This window comes from Convolutriloba macropyga, chromosome 12, assembly GCF_964194025.1.
Source record: "Convolutriloba macropyga chromosome 12, txConMacr16.3, whole genome shotgun sequence".
In the NCBI taxonomy this organism is placed as follows: Eukaryota; Metazoa; Xenacoelomorpha; order Acoela; family Convolutidae; genus Convolutriloba; species Convolutriloba macropyga.
The window spans coordinates 54,009,682-54,029,680 of record NC_134479.1 but is presented as its reverse complement, the minus strand read 5'-3'; the positions used below and the strand labels follow the sequence as shown (position 1 = coordinate 54,029,680).

The 19,999-nt window shown below is 37.5% G+C and overlaps 1 protein-coding gene across 1 annotated transcript; it reads right to left on the bottom strand.

Annotated features, from left to right (window-relative positions):
* Positions 1-143: 143 nt before the first annotated feature.
* LOC142350544 (uncharacterized) lies at positions 144-19,685 on the bottom strand. Its single transcript, XM_075402393.1, has 5 exons — positions 19,561-19,685; positions 12,104-12,230; positions 10,564-10,727; positions 1,392-1,519; positions 144-467 (listed from the first exon to the last, which is right to left on the bottom strand). The coding sequence occupies exons 1-5, from the start codon at positions 19,619-19,621 to the stop codon at positions 144-146; spliced, it is 804 nt and encodes a 267-aa protein (XP_075258508.1). The 5' UTR covers positions 19,622-19,685.
* Between the last annotated feature and the right edge of the window lie 314 nt (positions 19,686-19,999).

The window sequence follows — 19,999 nt, the reverse complement described above, 5'->3', positions numbered from 1 at the left end:
GTAGAGCTTCTTGTCAACCATTTTTAATATACAATTAAATTTCGGTATAGTAGTTCTCTCTCATTTTGCTAAACACTTTAAAAGGTTTGGATCAAAAAAAATGTGAATTTAATTTGAACTTTCGAAACTGATATTGTTAATAATTATGGCTGTTTAGATCTGACGACTGGGATAATTGTCTCAATAACGCTGACTCTTTTCCCTCGTCTGTTCTCGTTACTAGACGCAGTTTTTTCCCCGTCGGCCGCACACACCCATTCACGTTCCTTGCAAATAACCTGATCTTTGAACCAGTCGAAACTGATGATTCTTGAAACCACTTTCCATGAGAACACGTGAAGATCTTCTCTGCCCAGAGGCGGGAATATGTAATCTTTCCCCTTTTTCCCACCCACGATCTTCAAAGAGCCTTTTCCGAAACCGATTTGGGTGATGACATTGTGGCAACATTCACTGTCATATCTGAGCTGAAAAAGAGAAACCAAATTTTGATTGTAAACAAAAAACGTAAAGCTAGGCTAGCCGAGACCTGGAATTATTAAAAGACCGTCTTCGACAGATTAAAAGTATGAAAAGACTGTCCTCGACAAATATTGTGTGTGAAAAGAGTTTGACTGGACCTAATGCGATGTCCTGGAATTTGGCTGGTACAATGAAGGTGTTCTTGAATTTGGCTGGACAATAAAACATGTCCTGGAATTACGCTCTCGACCGTTATAATGACTTGTTTTCAATTTCCTTCAAAGTTAAGGACATGTAGCGCAATTGGTTAAGCATTGGGTAAGATTGGGGAAGGTCAAGAGATCAAACCCAGATGTTTTCGGAACTTTTTAGTTTGCCTCATTTTTGCATATGAAAAGAATTTGGCTGGACTTATGGAAAGAATTGGTCGAATTTAACTAGGGTCCTCGACCGTGTAATTTAATTCAATATCCCCCCCCCCCACCAATAGGTCTTTTCATAAATTCCAAGTCTCGACTAGGGTAGGTTAGCCGTAGACTTATATAATATTATAATATTCTTTATCTTATATTATAAAGAGTAAATTTGTTGTTCAATCCAAAATTAATATGGAAAGACAGTACTGGAACTTGTCTTTGAAGTCAAAACTATTACGCCTGCCACTAACCCACACATCCACCTACCAACCCACAGACCTACTCATAAAATATTTACCCCCCCCCCCCCCCCCCAGGCGCACGTGCTATTTTATGCATTGTAACGTGCTACATAAAAATAAATTTTAATAGTAATTGGGGGCATAAAAACACTCGGGGTTGGGGGGAAGGCTACATAACCGATCTGGTTAACCAAATCCAAATAACACAAACGTGCCGCTCAATTGACGTGAAGTAAGTATTAAGGAAAAAATACTTAAAAGTAAGAGATACCTTAATATAAACAAGAGATTTTCCCTCGTCAGTGAAGTCCGTTATTTTGTCAAAGTATTCACCCGCTGTCATACCTCTCTGTAGACCATGTTCTATGTAGACACTCGTCTGGTACCTGCAACACCCTCCTAAAACCAAGGGTACTCTACTATCTGGGTCGAGTTTTCAGCCTATGCAGAACCCGGGTTTTCACCTTATGAAAAGTTTTAATCGTAGAACTTTCATCTTATATCGACCATTGACTTCATAAATCAAAAAAGTTTTAAATGAATGTTAAAATTACAACTTTGCCATAAAAGAAAGTTCTATGACTAAAATTTTGCCATAAATGGAAGTTCTATGGTTGCTACTTCTCCATAACAAACAGCAGGCATTTAAACAATCTTGGTTTTCTGTAGGACCTCATTAATGTATGTGTGTTAGTGTGTGTGTGTGTGTGTGTGTGTGTGTGTGTGTGGAGGGGGGGGGGGGGGGGTGGGTCTACACAGGCACTACTACTTTGAAAATGGACCAGTACTGGATTTGAAGCGGCTTCTCTCAAAAGCGAGCCTAGTCTGCTAACCAAGAAACTGAAATTGAAGGACTTTTTATTAAAAACTAGCACAATACTCAAACATATTTTTTTGGGCAGCAATATGCTGCCAAAAAGGGTAAAATGGGGTAAGAGTAAAAGTGGCCTAAAAATCGTCTTCAACTCTTAAAGTCAGTTTTAGGTAAGTTTATGTTAAAAAAGGTATTTTTTCGTTTGTGCCCCCTCCCAGCTTAGTGGGTGTATGTTATTTGCAACCCCCGACGCACCTGCCATATTTTTTACATAGTGATTTACTATGTCATGGCACATGCTTTGTAACTGGGGGAACATGACGGACTTGGGGGACACAATTGGAAAAGATCCAAAATAAAACAAAACGGGGAACAAATCTTTGATAGTATAAGACCTCAGAAATGGAAAAAACCACTAGTTAAAACTGATCAAAAAATTGTGAACTGAAAGTAAGTGACTTCAAATTTCTTCTGCTATTTTTAAGCAGTTCTACCCCAGTTTTGGGGCTAATTGATAAGTGACATCAAGAAATGTGCGTGAATTCGAATTGTTATATCGCGTTGATCCCATCGCAAAACTTAAACCACATCGTACTCAGCATGAATATACTCATCACGGTTGCTGTTTTCCCAGACATGTATTAATATCAGGAAACATAAGCGATGGCGAAAAATGGTGAAACACTCAAACGCTGGTATATAGATCGGTAGATTTCTCATTTTAAGTGTTCGTAAATGGTAACAAATTATTGATTTTAATCCTTTGATCTCGTTGTTGACCCTAATTTAGTCCTTTGGTTTATAGGGATTAGAAGCCAATTTACGCATTGCTACTTTCACTAAATTTCGCATCAAGGAATTAACTAATTTAGTATCAATTTATTCTTATTTTGTCTGCAGTGATCACTTTATCACTTTTTTCAGCCAATATGGTTTTCAAAACTTGATGTCTACCAGGTCGATAAAGTTTTGTAAGAAATGCGTGGAAATGCGCTACTTTCTCAAAAAAATTCACCGCTTTTAAGCGCATTCAGCGCTTTTTTTAAAAAGGATGCAATGAAACGGCGCTGTCAGCTTGACCCGGGCTCTATTGGCTAACGTAGGGAACAAACTTTTGTTGTTTCGGAGTTAAAAGCGGTCAAAAATTTTACTTTCGGCCTCTAGTTGTACAATTTTTGTGGTGTTATTCAAATTTCACTATATTCAAAGTTCAGTCAATCATGAGAGATTATATCAGATGGTTGGGAACAGGTTGTCGACTGTCCTTGACGGCGTAACAAAAACTTAGCATAACCCCGTCTACGCTGATCAATAGCCAGTACAACTAAACCCAAATCTGATCTTTTTTGTTTGTACCCCAGCAGCTTAGTGGGTACATATTATTCTCACTCCCAGGCGAACGTGAAAAATAATGAATTACTATAATGGCACGTGTTTTGTAACTGGGGTAAGGGGTGGGGGGAGGGCGCATAACGTACGGGGGGTACAAACACAGAAGATCCACCATATGATTAGAGCTTTTAACTGCAAACTCCGCTATGAAAATTCCGCCCGACTTGAATTTCCTCTCAGTTATTATGACAAACTTGCGGTTAAGTTTTCAGATAAAATTGTGATCGGACAACCTGAACTGCATGTTCAATAGTAAAATAGTAAAATTGGGATCTTTTCAGTTTGTGCCCCCTGTAATTGATGCACCCCCCCCCCCCAGTTACAGAGCAAGTGCCATTACATAGTAAAAAATTATGTAAAAGAACTTTGCACGTGCGTCTTGGGAATTTTGCACGTGCGTAGGTGTATAAAAAATACACCTACCAAGCTGGGGGACTCCTAAAATTTTATAACTGATTCTTGACGATTATTTTCGATACTTGTTAACAATAAAGTAGTAAAACTAAAGGCCATGCTTCCTATTTTGTCGTTTATGAATTGAAATATAACTATTATCTTTCATCAAAAAAGTGAGAATCGTTTCATTAGACTTTCTCACTCTGGAACGCCCCTCCATCGTTTTTCCAAAAAATACCATTAATCAGAAGGATCCAAAGTAAATACTGAATAACAATCAAGACAATTATTCTTTCATTTCAGAAAGACCTATTAGGAAAATATGTTGTTTTGTTTAAACTTTTTATGCGTTCATATCATGCCTCAAACTGATGAGTTTTTGAAGTAAAGTTTTTTGTGCTTTTCATTGCGCTTTTGCCACGCTCGTACTGTCATCGAGACTTCAACCTACTATTTACAAATACGCGTTTCGTTTTTGTGATGGTTTCCAAGAAACATCAAGAAACTTAGAAGTTTTCTTTATTAAAGTTTCAAAGAACGAAAGAAGAACTTACCTGACGAACTTTATTGCTGTGTCGATAAGTAATGGCCACAAAACTAAACTCAATTCTAATTTTGTTTTGGCGCTATCATTATCTTATTGACATATCAATCATATGTCAGAAGCAAATTCTCCCACCAACAGAAACCTGATTTTAACATCCACCGACCTCCAACTAATGAAATTGATTGTACCCAAGCCATATATGATTCTCATGAAATGTTGATGAAAATAGAAAATCACCTCCGGGATTCGGAGTTAAGGTCTATTCACATGCCAATCATGTAAAATATTTTTAGCTAATCTAAATTTTCTCTGTATATTTTCGCATAGATAACCACCATAAATACAAGCTAATTTTTGTATGTTTTCAGTTCAAAATTTAATTTAAAATTCAACTTATTGAATTCTTTGACCCGTGTTATCGACCACGACAATGGTGTCTAGACCAGCTACAGACAGACAAATTTTGGATCTACAGAATGCAGAATCAGCTACTGCGTGGATTATGTCTTTTGTGGCGAAATGTCGCGCAGAGAAGAAAGAGGACAAGGTCAACACCGATGGTACTGTACAGGACTTACAGGTAACCAATCTCTTTCTTAGTATGTGCGGGCAAGATGCAATTATTAAACTTAGGAGCTTAATGAGTCCCAGGAATTTGATAGACACTCCGTATAAAGACATCAGATTGGCGATTCAAAATTATATTTCTCCTAAAAAGAGAGTAGTAACGGCAGAAAGGGCTAAATTTCTGTCCGTAATCCAAGGTGTAGGGGAGTCAGACGACGACTTCCTAGCACGTTTTAGAGAAGAAGCACGCTTTTGTGAATTCGAAAAATTGAAAACAGCGGCCAACCCCGAAGAGGAGTTGGTAAAAATAAAGTTTATCTCAGGTTTGAGGGACCCTGAAGCAAAACTTAGACTACTAGACGGTATTAAGGCAAAACCAGCAATGTCGGTTACTGAAATGACCGAGATTTTACAGTTCAGAAGTCAAGCAATGGCTTTTGCAAGTTCTTCATCAGGTAATAAGCCCTTTACGGTGAAAGAAGAAGTTGGCTTCAACTTCAAAAACACTTTTCGTTAAACCAAATGAAAAAATTACGGCTAATAAAAACAACAACATGTGCTCTAGGTGTGGAGGTAAGCCACACTCTTGTAGACCCTGTCCAGCGCTAAGTAATAAAATGCAACACCTGTGAAAAGGTGGGACATTTCTCAAAAATGTGTAGAAGCAGACCCCAACCAAATTCAGATAAGTACAATAAACAGAATAACTTTTGGGAAGAAGAAAATGTTTCTTCAGAGCAAGCATCTCCAGCATCGGAGATGGGAATGTTTTATACTAAAGAACAAATCTTTAGCATGTCTGTGACAAGGGAATATATCTCAATAAATAACTGCAAAGTAAAAATGCAGGTAGACACAGGTGCAGATAGCACAGTGATATCATCAAAAATATGGACTGAGCTTGGTAAACCTCAGTTGGATGGTAAGATAAGACATCTTGAAGCTTATGATGGTCATCAATTAACGCTTCTGGGATCACTTACTTGTGACGTTGAGTGGAACGGAAGCATGCTCACTCAAAAACAACTTGCAGTTGTGCAGTATGATACAGAATTTGGACTACTTGGTAGAGACCTTCTACCCAAGCACGGCGTGAACAACATCACAGCCAAGCACCTACCTGCTGTAAAGGGTAACAAAGCTCATGTGAAGTTGATACCAGGAACACAGCCAATGTTCTGCAAAGCCAGAAAAATACCTCCATCTCTTCAAGACAACGTCACAGAGAAGCTGGAACAAATGATCAGACAAGGCATCCTTGAACCGGTACAGCCAGGAGGAGTCACTAATGCATCTCCAGTGGTGTGGCAGAGAAAGAAGAGTGGGGAACTGAGACTTTGCGTGGAGTTTAAAGTGCACATCAATGGCAAGGTCATGGATGAGGACTACCCAATACCAGACATGGAGACGATCTTCCATAACCTACATGGGGCCTCATACGTTGGCAAAACTGACCTCTCAGATGTCTGCTATCAAATTGAACTTGACGAAGAAGCAAAAGATATATGCACAATCAACACATCTCAGGGACTATTCAAGATGTGCCGACTACCTCAGGGATTGAAAAACTCTTCTTCAATCTTCCAGAATTGCATAGAATCAACACTCAAAGGAATCAAAGGTGTTGTGATCTTTCAAGACGATCTGTAGGTGTATGGAACTACCAAGGAGCAGTTCGACAAGAGAATGCTTGCAGTCAAGAGTCGACTACGTGAGAAAAACATTACTATTAATGAGAAAAAATCTAACTCAAAACCAGTCGATAGCGTTAGCTTTTTGGGATACTCCATTTCAAAGGAGGGAATAGCACCAGATCCAAAACATGTTGAAAAAATAAAAAAAGCAAAAGCACCAACTAACAATAAACAACTCGAATCGTTTGTTGGGCTAGCTAATTTTTTTATGGAAGAATGATTCCTGATTTTGCAACAAAATTGCTACCCTTAAATAACATGAGAAATAGCGATTTCTCATGGGGCAGAATGCAACAAAAAGCCTTTGAAGACATAAAAAATGAACTATGTGCTAACCCACTAGTACAGCCATATAGTCTACAAAAAGAAGCAACAGTTACTACTGACGCCTCTGAAAAAGCCATTGGAGGGGTTCTTTCGCAAGAAGGACATCCATTCATATATGTATCAAGAAAATTGACTCCAGCGAAGCAAAACTACTCAAACATAGAGCGGGAAGCACTGGCAATTGTGTTTGTGGTCACAAGACTAAAACAATTCCTTCTTGGAAGACGATTTACGCTACAGACTGATCACAAACCACTCAAATGTCTCTTTGCACCAGACGAGGAGATCCCGAAGACAGCATCAGCGAGAATCACAAGATGGGCAATAGCTCTAATGGGTTTCGACTATGAGTTGAAGTACACACCAGGAGAGCAGATACCCCATGCAGATGCTTTGAGCAGAATGGATTTTGGCGAAGACGAATTGGACAACGATCGAGTGTGCTTCGCAATCAATAACATCTACTTCGCCCACGGTGATTTGTTGACCCAATTAGAAATCAAAACTGAACTTGGAACAAACAGACTCTTCCAGGACATAATGAAACGAATCAAAAGCGGCAATTGGAAACAATGTTCAGAAGCGGAAAAATGTTTCAAACAACAGAAAGATGCACCTACTTTACATAATGGAATCCTCTTCAGAGGTGTTGTTCCTTTCATTCCACCCAAACTACGACACTTGGTTTTGACAAAAGCGCATGAGACACATCCCGGAAAGAATGCAACTGAGGCATCAGTCAGAATGATAGCATGGTGGCCTGGCATTACCCAAGACGCTCAACACTTTGTTAGTAAATGTAAGAATTGTCAATTGAACAGGCCTAGCCTGGGAAAAACGGTCTCTACGTGGCCAGAAGCCGACGTTTGGGAACGGCTCCACATGGACTGGGGTTATGTTAAGGAACAAGGCAATAACTTAGTAATTGTTGACGCGGGTTCTGGTTGGATAGAAGCCTTCCCCGCGGGAAATAGAACATCAGAAACAGTTAAAATATATCTTAGTCAAATCTTTGCAAGATTCGGAATACCAAAAACTTTAGTTTCTGATAATGGTCCTGAATTTGTAAGTGGTGACCTTAAACAGTGGTGTGAATCACTGGGAATTAAGAAAATGGAATCACCCGTTTATCATCCAAGAGCTAATGGACTAGCTGAAAGAGCAGTTCAGACAGTGAAGCGTGCACTTCAAGCGTGGAGTCCAAACCTTAATGTGTCATTTGGAGCATTCCTGCAAAGGGCACTGATGACACATCGCAACACTTCAAAGACGAGGAGCAAAACTCCAGTTGAACTCTTGTTGGGACGCAGAGTGAGACTACCAGCAATAGCAGATTTCGACTTGTGCGAACCCATTCTATTCAAGGCCAACGAAAACACAAAGACAGTTCCTGCTACCTTCATCATCAGGAAGGGCTTGAACACATCTTTCATACAGCCCGAAAACTCAGCACGGACTATTCTAGTGAGCGACAACCAAATTGCGAGACTAGACGAGGACAATGTGAAAATTGTACCAGCAGTGGAGGAGACCATATCTCAATCAAAACAACAACTTCAGAGTACAGATGTGGGACCTTCACTTCAAGATGAAGCTTCTGCAGCCACATCATCTGCAGAGCACCAACAACCCGAAACCTCAGAGCCTCCACGAACATCAACAAGAAACAGAAAACAACCCGACAGATTTGGAGAACCTATACCCACAAACTTGCTTAAAAAAGGAGGAAGGATGTGATGGTTTCCAAGAAACATCAAGAAACTTAGAAGTTTTCTTTATTAAAGTTTCAAAGAACGAAAGAAGAACTTACCTGACGAACTTTATTGCTGTGTCGATAAGTAATGGCCACAAAACTAAACTCAATTCTAATTTTGTTTTGGCGCTATCATTATCTTATTGACATATCAATCATATGTCAGAAGCAAATTCTCCCACCAACAGAAACCTGATTTTAACATCCACCGACCTCCAACTAATGAAATTGATTGTACCCAAGCCATATATGATTCTCATGAAATGTTGATGAAAATAGAAAATCACCTCCGGGATTCGGAGTTAAGGTCTATTCACATTCCAATCATGTAAAATATTTTTAGCTAATCTAAATTTTCTCTGCATAGATAACCACCATAAATACAAGCTAATTTTTGTATACTTTCAGTTCAAAATTTAATTTAAAATTCAACTTATTGAGTTCTTTGACCCGTGTTATCGACCACGACAGTTTTTCAAAATTGGTTGTTAAAATCTTCTGTTTAGAAGATCCTCAAGCCCCTAAACTTTTAAAATTTGACGTGGTATGAAAAGGTGTATACAGACAGTGGAAAGAAATTTTTTGCACCATGTTATCATAATTATCTTTTGCCCTTCTTAAAACGAGGCTACCATTTTTCTAAATTTGAGCTGGACATGACATATCTGCAGCTTTCTGCTGATAAAAGAACATTTTTGAATTGAACTCAGAGACTTAGATGCGAATATAAGAAATTCGAACAGAAGGAAAATTTATGGCCGAAATCACGAAGCCAGATCAAAAATGCTTTAAGGCGGATCAATATTAATTTTAACGAATATTTGTGGCAAAGTATCTAAATATTTCTGGATATATGGCTAATTAGGTGGAAGAACATGTGTTTTACTAGCACATGTGTTGCAACAGATATTGTTAAACAGATAGAGTTTGTCAGTAATTATTCAAAAAATTGGTTAACTAACAATTAAAATGCTTTTCTCTAATAAAATGCATATAAACACCCCGGGTTAACCTTTCTTGGGAACCATATGTAAGACCCATATATGGCTTCATACAGGTTGTACAAAAATTTCGGATCTTTTCCGTTTGTGCCCCCCAGCTTAGTGGGTGCATATTATTTGCTCCCCCCAGACGCACGTGCCATATTTTTACATAATGATTCACTATGTAATGGCACGTGCTCTGTGCTCTGTAACTGGGGGCGCATAACGTACTGGGGGGGGGGGGGGGGGAGAAACGGAAAAGATCCAAAATTTCTTATACGATCCATATTTATTTTTTATGCGATATCCGAGAATCCGGCAGGCGCAATTTGTACGTTGTTTCAACAACCATACAAAACTTACGCGGCAGTCTCAACTTTAAGCGCCTTGCACGATATATTGCAATTTTTACCTAAATGATTCTTACATGATTCCTAAAAAGTGCAATGCATGTTTGTTTTTAAGAGTTTTCCGAGCATTGTTGTTTTTTTACCAACTAAAAGGTTCCCAAATTGCCCTAAACTCCACATATGGCTTTGATGTGGTTGCCAAGAAAAGTTTATAGTGGTAGAACCGGGAAACGAACAAAAGAGGGACACTTTTTTAAGACCAAGCATTTAAAGACCATACTTGACCCATAGAATGACATCAGCTGGATTTGAGAAGTTGTTACTCGACTTATGAAAGGAGTTGTGAAATTGTCATGCCTTCCCCTTAAAACGAGCTGAGCCTCGAATTCGCAACAAAATATACATTAATCATTAATAGACTTTCACTCAACTTTATATAGGAAAATCAGCAGCGTGAACTGTTTTGTTTTTCACAATTTTTTTTACTTAAGTTGAGGCCTAAAACAGGGTCGTCTTGGTAATGTTTTCAGAAAAATGCTTGGGAAAAAAGACCGCCGTGTGGATTATAAGAGAAAATAGATTCTTTGATTCGATCACTTTTGTCCCAGTTTTTGACTCACCGTTTCTCTTATCCTCTTCTTGGAATGAGAACCAGTTCATGTATCTGAAGTAGGGAGCAATCATTTCTGAGAATTTTGTGGAATTGTAGTTGACAAGGCTGTTTCTCGACACTGTTCTGTCTCTTCCAGTCCCTGTCCAGTATCGCATCAGGCAGAAATACAGACTGAAATAGAAAACAGTCTGTTTATAACCCATTTTTTACAGAGCAAAACGGTCCCGAGTCAAGATTTTAAGAAAAAAATTAATGTAAGATTAGAGGTGAATGGCGGCGAAAAATGTTTTTTCACCACAAAGCGCCTGAATCTGGCAAATTTAGTGACAGTAGTGAATCTTTTAAATATTAGCAGTGAAGTTATCAATTCATGTTCAACACCCACATTCGAAACTCTGACCTTATGCTTACCAGTCTGATCAACTACCACTGCGCTAACTGTCACTTTCCCTTTGAAATTATTTCCCTTTGAGTTATTTTTTTTTGTATTTAAATCGCAGGATCACTCCTCTACGTGGTAAAATTTTCTTATTTGTTGGTTTTGCCAGGTTAGCGGTTATTAAGGGAGAGAAAATATTTGAGCTTTAAGAATTTTTTCACCTAATTCACCAAACTGCGTGCAGATTGAACGCAAGTTTTCATGAAATTCATTGCAACGCTTGCATGTTTTAGAGGGTTTTAGCAATGACACCTCGACCAGGATCTCAACATTCGAAAAAAGGGTTTCTCTGCTTTGTCCTAACTTCGCCGAGCACGGGAAGACTGAAAATAGGTCCATTTTGAATTTTCTCGAAAAAAAACAGTATGTAAACACAACTTTTTCAGGAATTTAAAGGAACTATTATTAAGAATTTACCGATTTCTTTTTAAAAAATTGTTGCGTACGCAGTGATTTTTTTCTCAACCGCATTCCTTGCAGATCTTACATAATTTTACAAAAAGAACAGAATTCGACGAATTTTTTGGCGATAGGTGGTCGAACACTGCGCTACCTGTCACTCATATTCCGCTAATATGATGTAGTCTAACACAAGTCTGAGAAAAATCTCAGCAGACAACAGTAACATATTAACTAGGGCACTTACGCTTGTACCCGGACCTGACAATCAACAGTTCATAATTTCTTTGAAACAGAATTGTGATCACAAAATTGATCAATCTAAACACAAGTGTGATCGTCATTGGAAGAAATTTAGGACCAATTATGTCTCAATTTCACGTATAAAAACGAACACCCGGGTCAACAAAAAAAACGGAAAAATATGTAAAATAAGCGGTGAAAAGCTGTTTTTTCCACAGCAAATTTCGTACATAATTTTGCGGTGAATTGGGGTGAAATTATGTAAGTTCACCGCTAGAGTAAGCGGTGAACTTGCAAAAATTCACCACATTTCACCGCTTACTACAAACTACCGTCCTTGCACGGTTTCGAACCTCTCATCACCTGCATGGCAAATATGAACAATCCTGCAACTTTTCCAAATGGTACAAAGTAGTTTGAATGATATGGTTTAACCCGAGCGCCCTGGAGTGAAACTGGTACGTACCTGTATTGGAAGCATTTGAGACCCTGGTCATCTTTGGGGTCAGGGAGTAGAAAGTCGAGGGACTCACGGGTGCGGGTGCCACTTCCTGATCCGGATATACCACCCGTTGAACAATCACACAAAGGCGCTGAACAAAAAATGGAATTTAAATTATGTGATCTCTGTTCTAGAATGGCAATATGCTTTGTGTTTGAGATTTGTTTGGTTTAACCCCCACCCCCCCCCCCCCCACCGGTCTGCACACCCCCGCTAGGTGTACCGACTGACGGTCTTAACCAACGAAGTAGCAGTTAGAGTTTTAAAGTTTTATTAACGTTTCCTAATTAATTTCAGCTCATTGCATCCCAAATTATGAGTTTCTATAAAAATTGGCCATTTTAAAATAATTAAAGGTCTAGAAACTAGCTAAGATAAAAGGTGAAAACGTGGTCACGATACGCAAAATCAACATGTATTGAAACTTTTTCAGGCACGTGACGAAAAAGTAAAAGAATAAAGTGTAAAAATTATGGAAGAAATGCGCTTAAAGTCTGGAAATTGTGTATAAAAGTGTAGAAGTTATGCAAAAAATGTGCCAGAAGTTTTGAAAGTTAAGTATTAAGACGCTAAAATTGTTGTATATTTGTTTTAGTGTTTGTTTTATATGTTTTAATGCAACAAATATTCTCCTCATCTTTTTTATCCCCAATCTTAACAGCTCAAAATGTTCGATTTCAAAAACTTTGATTTTTGAGCGTTTTTTGCGCTCAAAACTCCCGAGCTTATTTTTTTTAACTTTGCCTCCATTTCAAAACTACATATTTGTTTTTTTATCTGTTAGTATGTACGTAAATTGTCATTGAATAAAATCAGAACGAGAACTCTCCGGTTGAGCCTTTCTGCAGTGGTTTTTTATAATGGCATAAAAATGCGTCTAAAATAGCACCTGAGCTCCGAAATGACCTTCTACTTTTTTCATTTTGTTAGAAATAGGAACTTTTATCAATCCCGGTCAACAACTGCGAGAACGTAAACCGTGTAGAGACTATAATTTTTAGATAAATATCCGCCTAAAAAGACGAATTTTTCAAGGATCTCGCAGTATTACAGGGAGTTTTCGAGGTATAAATTTTGTTAATAGAAGAGTTCCTTTTGTTTTTTTTTTGCTTTTTCCGCAATTTTTGACCAAATTGTTGCCAGTTTGGCTAAAATGGTTATTAGTTTTACCACTAAGGATACAGGAGGATAACTGATTGGTCTTATCCTGGGCTTTTGGTAAATTGGTTTGCTAATTTTTTTCAAATTCAAAATGTTCTTCATCAAAAATAGCTCCAAATACGCTTTTCTATCCCACTCTATTTACGTATGCAGAAAATAGAGACCTAACATCCGCTTTCACTCCGAAAAAGGGCTGTTTGTCCTTTCGCTTCCTAAAAGAGTCTTCTGAAATTTAATTCTAATGTTTTTTGAAAAAAAAATCAATAATTATATTAGATGCATCATTGTGTTGGTTGATTGAAATATTTCAATTGATAATTGCTCTATTTTTCTAAACAACAGGAAGAGTTTAGTATTTTGTGTGACGGGCATCAACATCCGGGTTAGATTTGGACACATCTTGGATCCTTGCAATCAACAATTGTTCGGATTACCATTGGTCGCGTTCATTTTCAAAACTTTTTTTCGCATTTTGTGTTTTTTATGTTGATTACTGTTGTGAAAACCTTGACTCATCCTGTTAAATAAAAAATGAAGCTCCCACTATATATCTAATATTTCCTCAGAAAAACCTAAGAGTTTTTATGGCTTTGGTAATGTGTTTTAGTAAACTTTAAATGACTTTTGTTTTGCCTTCAATTGGTCATTCTTTTGCAGTTTCCTGACTCGACCGTATTGATCAAAGATCCAACTAGGCTCCTTAAGACTATTAGGTGAACCTATGCAATGCTTTTAATTGTTATCTAATGTTTCATAAAAACTTCAAAATAGAAGTTCTAAGAAAATGACAGTGAAGTTTTTGTAATTTGCCAATTTTATCTTTTTTCTGTACAAAGGTAGCTTTCTCTCAATATATACAAGGATAATTTATTCCAAGAGTAAGACAAAAATTTTTCGTACTTCTGTTTTTAACTAATAAATTTTTGTTTTTCTCACTACGAAATTTCATAAGTTGTTTGCGATTTTTGCATATCTGCCTCTATATATATATATATATATATATATATATATATATATATATATATATATATATATATATATATACATATATATATATATATATATATATATATAAAAAGATTTGTAATGTGTTCCTTTTGCAAGTTATCTCTTTAAGGATAGATCCAATAGGCATTTAAAAAAACTACTTTTTTAAAGACTTGAGTGAAAATTATTTTTATTATTTTTATTATTAGATTCAACACCTTTTACAAACTCAAAAGTGCACAGCGAATTAAAACAGATAGGTTTTAAGAGCTTTACGGAAGCAAAGTTCAGTGGGGATTGACTTCAAAGAGGCTGGTAGTTTATTCCATTCCATTGGTCCTATGTATCTGAAACTACGTCTACCATAAGCACTGCGGGTCTTCGGAACTTCCAAGTTGTACACATAGTTCATTCTCGTAACGCGAGTATTTCGTTTCAATAGCTCCTGTTGATATAATGGACTGTCCGATGGCTTGTGGATAGCTCTGTGAACAAAAAGCAACAGCTTGAAAAGACATCTTTGCTTGATTGGAAGCCAGTGCAATTGTCGAATATATGCTGACGTTGGTGCTCCGGCGTGTAAACAGAAAATACAGCGGGCCGCAACATTCATTACACGCTGGAGTTTTGAAATGAGCTTAGTCGGAAGAGATACATAAAGGATATTGCAATAATCAAGGCGTGAGATCACCTGCATTCTAATCAGCTCAATTAAAATGGTCCTTTCAAGGTGGTGTTTGACAGAGAAAATCTTGCGAAGGTTAAAAAAGCAGGAAGACACAACACGATTGATCTGCTTCTCCATCAAGAAATTCTGATCGAATTGAACACCCAGGAGTTTAACAGACGAAGATAATCCAGTTTCACAAGGTATAGAAAGCGGTGGTACAGTCACCGTTCCTTTGTCAGGTTTTTTAAGCCATAAAAACTCACTCTTGACTTTATTTAACTTCAGACGGAAACTTGAAAAGAAAGTAGTAATTTGGTTCATGGTATCGTCAAAATTTTGTTGACTAGTGAACAAAAAATATAGAACTGTGTCATCGGCATACATGTGGAAACCGATGATCCTTTGTAACAATAGATCTTGAAGTGGCAGCAGATAGCAACAAAACAAAACGGGTCCTAGGATGGAACCTTGGGGAACACCATACAAAACATCGGATTCATCAGAAAAGACACCATCAAGGTAAACACACTGAGTACGTCCTATCAGGTAACTCTCTAGCATCTTCAAGGCGTCAGATCGGACAACGAGACGCATCTCCAAAACACGAAGTAACAAATGATGGTCAATCGAATCAAAAGCTGCAGAAAGATCTAGACCCACGTAAAGAGGAGAAAATCCCGAGTCCAAGTAGCCCAATAAATCATTAGAGATTCTGGTCAGGGCTGTCTCAGTAGAGTGTCTTCGGCGATAAGCGCTCTGAAACTTGCCATACAAATAATTAACCTCCAAGTATGTTTTCAACTGCTCGAATAAAACTAATTATAACACTTTGGACAGAAATAGGAGATTAGTAACTGGTCGATAATTGTTCAAGTTCTCCGGATCCAGCGAAGGCTTTTTTATCAAAGAGGCAACGAAGCCTTTTTTCAGGTTCTCGGGGAAACGCGCTGATCTAACCGTCATATTAATAAGAGATAACAAAGAGTCGCAAAAATGCAAAGAAGCTGTCTTGAATAGCGATGTTGGCATCGGCTCTTTTGGACAACTAGAATTCGATACTTGGTTGATATAATGAAGTAGAGTTTCGCTGCTTATTGTCATAAAAGAATCAAGTTGAGAAGTAGGCGACAGAAAATAAGTGGGAAAGTCTGACGTAGGAATTGATTCAACCAACTTCTTAACCTTGGCTAGAAAGAAACTATTGAAACAATTCGCCAATTCCTTCGCTGATCCATGAGTTTTCGGTAAACAACGGTGATTCTCTCCAAGCAAAGAAGCGCGCTTTAAACTTGAGCTTCTTGCACGTGCTGGAAATGGTTGAGCTAATGTACTCGCCTTTTTTGACTAATAACAGGCGATAGTACTCATCAGTTGCAAGCGCAAATGACAAAAGTGAGTCACTACTTTTAGTCTTCCTAAATGCGCGCTCACATTTCCTCTTCTGTCTCTTCTGAAATTTCAACTCGTCGTCAAAATAGGGACAATTGTGTGACGTGAACCACTTGGTGCGTTTCGGGATTACTTGATCTAAAGCTTTTTCGATAGCAAATAGAAACGCACAACAAGCAGAATCTACAGCCTGGAACGTGTCTTCAAAATGCAGAAATTGAATAAATGAATCAATGCAAAACAATTTCCAACGCCGAAACGCAATAAGTTGCCTCCTCTTCTCCGCAACCCAGGGCACAGAGACACAGAACGATATGACATAATGGTCTGATGTTAGCAAGTTATCAGCAACAAGATTGCTTACTGTAAGTGATGATGTCGCTGCTACATGATCGAGGATATTTCCTGCAGTGTGTGTGTGGGAACGTTCACAAACTGTTCAAGACAGTGTTCCTCTAGCCATGACAACCAGAGTCTTTCTGATAAAGCGCCAGTGCCGAGATGAATGTTGATATCTCCCAAGACAATAACTTTCTCCCACAACACAATAATGTCTTCCATGAACACAGAAATGGTGTCCAAAAACACAGTGATGTTAGACCCAGGCACTCTGTAAACACCAACAGCAGCAATACTTGTGTTGTTGAGGCCTAGTTCAAAAAGAACAAGTTCACATGCATCGTTGAATACATCTTTCTTCAGAGTACATACAATGTCTTCATGATAAAATAAGCAAATGCCGTCACCTGGTCTAGCCAGACGGGGACAACTACAGTACAGGTACTTTGGAGGACAGCATTGTTGTAATAGAAAGCAATCAGAACTGTTATCAATAATCAATAATGAAAACCTTAGAGTTTTAACGGCAACGGAACCGCTCTCTTGCAAAGTTTTGTAGAGTTTTTTGCGTTAACTGTCGTCCTTTCTGCTGTCGTACGGCAAATTCATGAAATTCGGAAGCGTTATTTGCTTCTACTGATGTTTAAGTAAATATATTTACTAATTTCCTTCATGACTAACGGTTGGATTGATTTTCATATTTTGTTTTAGAGAATTTTTTTGTACTTGCTTTTTTTTGTTCTCTCATTTTCGTCAACAAGTCAGTAAGTCTCATTAATGGCAGAGCTTCCTGAAATTCTGTTGCCCAAAACGAAATTTGCGCTGTTGTCTAAGTCTTAGCTGACGTTTTTCGATACTGGTTTTTATTTATGGTTCTCTTATTTTTTTTTTCGAAAAGAACTTTTTCAGAGAAAATCCTTCTGAAGTCAAAGAACATCCGAGCAAAACTATTGAAACTTTTTTTTCAATTCAACTTTTAATGATTGTCAATGATCTAAAGTTTTAATGGCTCCAACACTGTGGTTTCTATAATCCTTTAAGGAGTTTTAATTTTCAGCCTTTCTTCTAGTTTTTTGTCATCTTATGATTCGGTCTCTCTAATAGCAAGCATAACTGGCTTCTTCGACATTTTGAAGTTTAATCTTTTTGTTTTTTGAAATATATGGTTTGTTTGAATTTTTGAAAATAATTGTTTTAAAAGAATCAGTCAATTTTTGAACTTTGTCACTTTTATCTAATTTCTGTCAATTTTGTTGCATAGTCTAACAGCATATCGCCTCAACTTTCTAGTGAGCCAAGATCCAAACTTTAGACTGTTTTAAGTTTCAAGTGATTGTTTCTTGCTTTCTGTACTACGCCTTTTCTTAAGACATATGTGATTTATAATTGCCCATCTCTCAGGTTGTTTTGTTTCTTACCGCATTATAACTCTAATTAGGTAGCCCAATTGTCTTTGAAAAATATGAAAAGGAAGATAATACAATTTATGAATTTAACGGTGCGAAAAGGCTTTCTTGTTGAATTTGGTTATTTTTTCGTTTTACCGTTCCTTTTGTAGTTGTCTGACATATTATGGATAGTGACAGGTTTCATTAGCTTCCAATGAGGTGTAAACTTACAGACTTACTTTTGTAACGAGTCGAGTTGGTACGTATTGGTTTTATTAACTTTGCAATTTGTTGCTTTCGAAAACAGTAACATATTTTTGAAATTTGCACTTTTTGCTCTTCACTGTCGAAATGTTACCGAGTCTCATTTTTATCATATAAAGTACAGTTTTTTAGCTGAGTTTTTATCTGATTCCATTTTCTTTTGTTTAATGTGTTTTTTAAACATCGACTGCGCAATTTGGTCGTAATTAATGTTTGCTATTATTTGATTTTTATTTTAGTCTTTTCTAGTGCTCTCATAAAGAGCAAGTTCCGCTGGCCCTGTAATCCAGCTTTGTTTTTTCATCTAGTTGTTTCTTCTTGATCGATATGTGATTTTCGGAAAGTCTGCAATCTCTTCCTCATTTGGTAGATAAATTAGTCAATTATGAAAAGGGATCGGAACATTATGTGCGAACGCACATTAGCGAGTATCCGTGTTCAGCACTTCAAAATTACGCGTATAATTCTTACTGACAAACAATTATACGCTAAAAAACATTTTTTTCATTTCTTACTTTTTTTCATCTATTCAAATGCAGGTCTGATTTTCTTCCACACTTTGAACGGATTTGATACACAGAATTCAACTCCGCAGCTTATATTGAAACCTCTAACTCTATAACGAAAGCCTCTTTTTCTTCAAACGCACCTGTTATCCACGGAATAAGCACTATTTTGATTGCTTTTGAAGTAAAAAGACGTGTTGACTTTCAAGTTTTCATAACCTTGGAAATGGCCAGGGAATGTGCGGAAAACGTGCAGCAAGTTTGCAACAGTTTTTCGGGTCTTTCCCATTATAGCCCCCCCCCCCACCCAGCTTAATGGTCAGATAACCTATAGCCCCCTCAATCATGGTAAATATACCATAATGGGGGCTATACTTTCATGGGGGGCTACAATGGGACAGACTAAGTTTTTCTGCAAATCATGCTAAAATTTTAATTCTACGAAAGTATAGAAATATTGCTGAAAATGCGGTGAAGTGTTGAAGCCTAGAATTAAACATTCAACGCATTTCTTAAGCGAATTTTTAGAACTTATTTGCTTATATAGTCTGAAACAGAGACTTGGAGTAAATCATTTTTCAAAATGACCCGTGCGGGGGGAGAGGGGGGGTTGGGGTTGGGGTTTGCAAATACTATGATCCTTTTCGGAATAATCTTGGAGGGGGGTCAACAAACTGAAAAAGTCGCTTATTTTTTCTCAAAATCTAACACACCTACCTTTTAAACTGATCAAGGTAATAACGTTCAAAATGATAAAAACCAAATGATTTGAGAGCATTTTTGAGCCAATTAATACTATTTTCTGACAGGCACTGAAACTTTGAAACAAGGTATATAGAAAATTCAAGTTCTTAAATTGACTTGTTGATTTGGAGAACTAACCTTAGCAATTAAATCTGTTTGAGAATCAACTTAGATAATCTTAATTGACCTTGCCCTTTGTTTAGTTGTTTAAGCTTTGCAATGTTGTTGTTGTTTTTGTTCTCATGAGCGTGAATTATCTGATATGAAATTTTTATTCAAGCATTGAAGGGAAATTCCTGGTTGTTTAGGTATCTCGCTCTGAGCTTACGGGGTTTTTACAGGGAACCAATGCAAAGAGGCCCGTACGCTGCGGTGCATTCCCAAATCGAAGTGTCTAGACCGAAGTGACATC